We start from the raw sequence: 4,963 nt of genomic DNA, 5'->3' as shown, positions 1-4,963 counted from the left end.
AATAAATAAAAATAAATAAATATTAAAAAAAAATTTAAGAATATAATTAATGAGTCATATTACTTTAAAGGTCAATATTAAAAAAAAAAAATAGCCTGAATCATCCTTTTGTTCTCTATATTACCTTTCTTTTTTTTTTTTTTAAATTCTGATTTTTTTTTTCAAATTTTATTTATATGTGTGTGTGTGTGTGTGTATGTGTCCAGCTCAGCCCACCAGGGGGCGGGGCTGGCTGGCACGTGGTGCTGGGGGATTGACCCTCGGTCCCTGTGCTTTGCTAAGCTTGTTCTAAGTAGGTGCTTTAGACCACTGAGCCATCTCACCAGCCCCTATATTACTTTTCAAATAAAGACACTGAGCTTACCATAACTTTATTAACTTGTAACATTTGTATGTAATATAAATAATCTAATAGTTGATAAATAAAAAATTAAAATAGGCATGAAAGTAACTGTTATGGTTTGTGTCTAGTTGTCCCCTCAAAGCCTCATGTAAGTTATGGGGCAGGTGTGGCTGGAAGAGCAAAAAGTGGCTTGAGGGTTGGGGTCTGAGGACCAGGGTGGGGCCCGAGGGGTGGGCCCAGAGAGGCTCAAACTGTTAAACTGGCTAGCCCATGCTTTCTCGGTGATGTGGAGAGGGTCATCCTGGACACAGCAGTGCCCCAGCCTCTCCTCTAGTGTGTTGAAACCTCAAGTAACTGTGAGCAAAATAAACCTTTCCTTCCTTCATTTTGAGTGCCAAGTATTTGTCCCAGCAATGAGAGAAGAGTAACTAAGACAGTAGCTAAAATCTCTTGACCACTTTCCACTGACCTTTTCACCACATCGTTGTATCCTGGGGCCTGCTTTTCTGACACAGGTTTCAAAAATGGGCTGCTGAACCTGTTAAGGAAAAAAGTGAGAGATAAAGAAACCAAGAGAATTTACTCTTGGTTTAGTTCTTGTTAGATTTGTTAGGGGAATAAAATCTGAATACTTTAAGGAAGAAATCTATTAGTTTCCTCTTTCTAGAGTTTTTGCTTTACTGTTTTTGTTTGTTTGGGGGTTTTGCTGGTATTGAGGAATTTTGTACTGACATATGTATTTCCCAGTCCCCTCTCCTTTTGGGCTTTTTGAGATAGGGTTTCATTATGTAATTGAGGCTGGCCTTAAACTCATTTTTAACTCAGGCCAGCCTTGAACTCACAGTGATCCTCTTGTCTCAGCCTCCCAAGTGCTGGGATTACAGCATGTGCCACTGTGCACAGGCTAACCCCGCCCTTTTTTAAAATTTGGAGACAGGATGTCACTAAGTTGCTAAATTGTCCAGGCTGGACTCAAACTTGTGAACTTTCTGCCTCAACCTCCCACTGAGAAAGTTTTTTAAAACTATAAAATACTTAACTAATATTATAATCCACTAAATTTCTTTAAAGTTGTCAAAGCTCTATCCCTCAAAAAGAGAACCCACCCCATTAGGATGGGGAAACAAATTTTTTTTTTTTTTGGAATTTATGTGTTTGGTACAGGGTCTTGCTACACAGCTCGGACTCATAGTGATCCTTCTGTCTCAGCCTCTCCAGTGCTGGGATTACAGGTGTGGGACACCACACCCAGTTTCAGGGTGACTCCAGGGCAGAGCTGCCAGACAGGGCATGCAGTACTGGGATTGAACCTGGGTCCTTGCACTTGCCAGGCAGATGCTTAGACTGCTAAGCTATCTCCCTGGCCTGACATGCACATTTAAACATGAAATATTTAATAGTAATTAATTTTTTAAAAAAATAATTTTGGGGCCGGGGATATGGCTCAGCAAAATAAGCGCTTCCCTGGCAAGCACAAGAGCCTGAGTTCAATCCCTGGTTCAGCAAAAAAAAAGAAAATAAATAAATAAATAAATAAAAATAATTTTATTGAGAAACAAATAGCAATGAGACAGTTTCAAAACCAAATAGTAAGACAGTTTCAATAATACATTGCATATTGTTGTCTTAATAGTAATTAATTTCTTTTTTTTTTTTTTTTGCTCCCAATGCCTTCAGGGCAGGTTTGGCTGGCTTGAGTTGTGGGGATCGAACCACAGCAACCTGAGCCTGACTGCTTTGTTGAAGGAGCCACTTAAAGAACTGTGCTAAGGGGCAGGCCCCCAATAGTAATTAATTTCTAGAGGCAATTCAAATAGCACAGCAACTGTCTTATACAGACTAGTGAAATCAACTATAGATACTTAAAGTTAAGCCAGTTCTAAATATGTGTCACATCTATCATGTAAGGGATCTTCTTTTATGCTTAATCCCTACTAAGTATTACTACCTCAGTTGTAAACTAATCCTATTACCATTTTGGAGACCTACCTGTGACTGGCAACCATCTTCCATACTAACAAAAGAGTCTTCTTAAATGGTAAATGATCCTGAACAGGGTCACCTTGGTTTAAATCAGACCTACAGGATATAATAGGACAGAAATGTGTAACTTCACAGGGCTGGGGATATAGCTCAGTGGCACGGCAAGTACAAGGTCTTCAGTTTTGTTCTTGGTTAAAAAAAAAAGTATAACTTCACAAAAGGTTTTTTTTTTATGTATTTGGCACAGGGTCTCATTATGCAGCTTGGACTCATAATGATCCTCCTGTTTTCAGTCTCCTCAGTGCTGGGATTACAGATGTGCGCCACCACGCACAGTCTCAGGTGGTGGTGGTAGTGGGCATACCACACCTGGGGGTGAAGCCGATCCAGTCCCTGTGCTTGCCTAAGTAGGTGCCTAGTCACCTGAGCTATCTCACAAACCTTTACAAATGGTATTCTTTCTCCCAGGTGGGTAATGAGATTTACTCAAGGGACAGTGCTCCTAATTATTATCTGAAAGAATACAATAAGACTAAATATATCTATATCTATACCTTTTTTTTTTTTTTTTTGTGGAACCAGGGATTGAACTAAGACCCTTGCACTTGCCAGGTAAGCACTTATTCTACTGAGCTATCTCCCTGGCCCTACAAATATATTTAATGCTTCAACAGGATCCAGAAACAATGAATACTCTCTTATTTACCACTATCACCTTTTTTTTTAAGTCAAGTATAGTAAAAATCTACAGATGCCTATCTCTTTTCTAAACTTGATTTCTTTTCCAGCACCTATGACCTTAGAGAAGTGGTCTATGAACGAGGCACTGTGGTGTACACCTGTCATCCCAGCCCTTGGGAGTTGAGGCAGGAGGGTCATTTTGAGATATATGCCAGCCTAGGCTACAAAGTGTGTTCAAGCCCAACATTATCTCAAAACAAACAAACAAAACTGGTCTATGAAAGTAATCTTTGTTCAATGATGCTTCCCAAGTACCCTAAACAGAGTCCAAAGCACAAAAGGTGTTAAGTATTTGGTGTATTAATCTGGCCCTGTTTTTATGCAGAAATATGGCACATTTTCCACTTTTCCACAAAAGGAAATATTTGGCCTCATAGATAAAATAACTATCTTATATAATACATAATTATTTTACATAGTTAATAATTATCTTATATGGTGAATGCTACACATTTTCACTATTTTTTCTTTTCATTCTTCCCTACAAAGTACTCTTTAAGATATTACCTGATTGTGAAATACTGAATTCTTCTCTGACCCTTCTTTTTCTTCCCTGGGCTGATTTATCTAATTTATTTAGTTTTTCTTCAGAGGTACAACAGTTCAATGTTTTATTTCAATTTATAGTTTTTCAATGGAAAAAGTTTACTGTAGATTTAAATACCATGTTACACTTTCTGTTTTATACACTGTGTCATTCCTTCTAGGAAGGTTCTCTTCCCAACTAAGGCTTCATACTCTCATTCTGCATTATGTCCCAACCGTGTGACACCACAACACTCTTATCTTTCTCAAATTTGAGGATCTCCACATAACTATTCATGTTCATTCTCACCTATACCTCAATCACTGTAAAAAAAAAAAATCATGAGATTTTACTACAGCCCTCAGCCAGTGTATCCTTAAATCAATTATTTACAGAACTAAATGCTATTATTACACAGCCCTATTAGTATAACAATTTTTTTAAGCTTTTGGTGCTTCAGTATTCTTTCTTTTCTGGTGATACAGTGCTTTATTTAGAAAAAAAGATAAACACCACTGAATCTAAAATCATTTTTCGGGCTGGCCAGTAGGGGGCCAGAGGTCTGAACCCTGGACCTATCGTGCCAACCCCACCTCCAGGGTGCGCTGAGACGGCAACTGAGACTGGGGGTAGCGCATGCCTGTAATCCCAGGTCTTGGGAGACTGTAAACAGGTGGGTCACTATGAGTCTGATCTAGTAGTGAGACCCTGAACACCCTGTAGACCCTTCCCTAAAATTAAAAAAAAATTTTTTTTTCTTTTAAATGGCATAGCAATTAAACATAAGGCTGTTCAGGATAATAGATGTATTTATACAGTGAATACAAAATAAATAAATATGTAGAAGTTAAACATCTTAGTTATCCATTTATTCACCTTGCACTTCCACTGTTCATCTTCTGTGTCAATTTTTTTTTTTTTTTTTTTGCCTTTTGTAAATCCTTTTTTCCCTTCCTTTCAAATAAACTTTTTTTAAAATTTGGTACAGGATCTCACTATGCAGCTTGGACTCTTAGTGATTCTTCTGTTTTCAGTCTTCCCAGCACTGGGATTATAGGCATGTGCCATACCTGGTCTTGGTGGCTGGTTCAGAGTACGTGGGGTTGGGGCTGGTGCACAGCATGTGGTGCTGGAGACTGAACTCTGGGTCCCTGAGCTTGCCTAAGCAGGAACTTAGTTCACTGAACTATCTCACTGGACACCTCAAATCAAGTTTTGGCTCTGATATTGCTCGCTTAGATTTTTCCTCAGGTAGTACACCAAAAACATCTGCAGGGGGATGGTGTGGAGGAATTGACTTTGGCTCTTTCTCAGTTTTTACATATCTTTTGCTTGCAGTTTCTTATTTATTTATTCATTCATTTATTTAT

General features: G+C 38.5%; 1 protein-coding gene across 1 annotated transcript in view; it reads right to left on the bottom strand.

The window, feature by feature from the left end:
• The window catches only part of Brd8 (bromodomain containing 8), a 74,617-nt gene that overhangs the window by 14,837 nt on the left and 54,817 nt on the right, over window positions 1-4,963 (bottom strand). The window contains exons 25-26 of the mRNA XM_023703373.1: window positions 2,333-2,422; window positions 813-881 (exon numbers count right to left, since the gene is read on the bottom strand). Of these exons, the coding sequence (XP_023559141.1) occupies window positions 813-881; window positions 2,333-2,422 (159 nt within the window). The remainder of the gene's footprint in view (window positions 1-812; window positions 882-2,332; window positions 2,423-4,963) is intronic.

This window comes from Octodon degus, unplaced genomic scaffold (genome assembly GCF_000260255.1).
Source record: "Octodon degus isolate 3935 unplaced genomic scaffold, OctDeg1.0 scaffold00169, whole genome shotgun sequence".
NCBI classification, from domain to species: domain Eukaryota; kingdom Metazoa; phylum Chordata; class Mammalia; order Rodentia; family Octodontidae; genus Octodon; species Octodon degus.
Note: the sequence above shows the minus strand (reverse complement) of the source record. Positions and strands in the feature narration are given on the sequence as shown.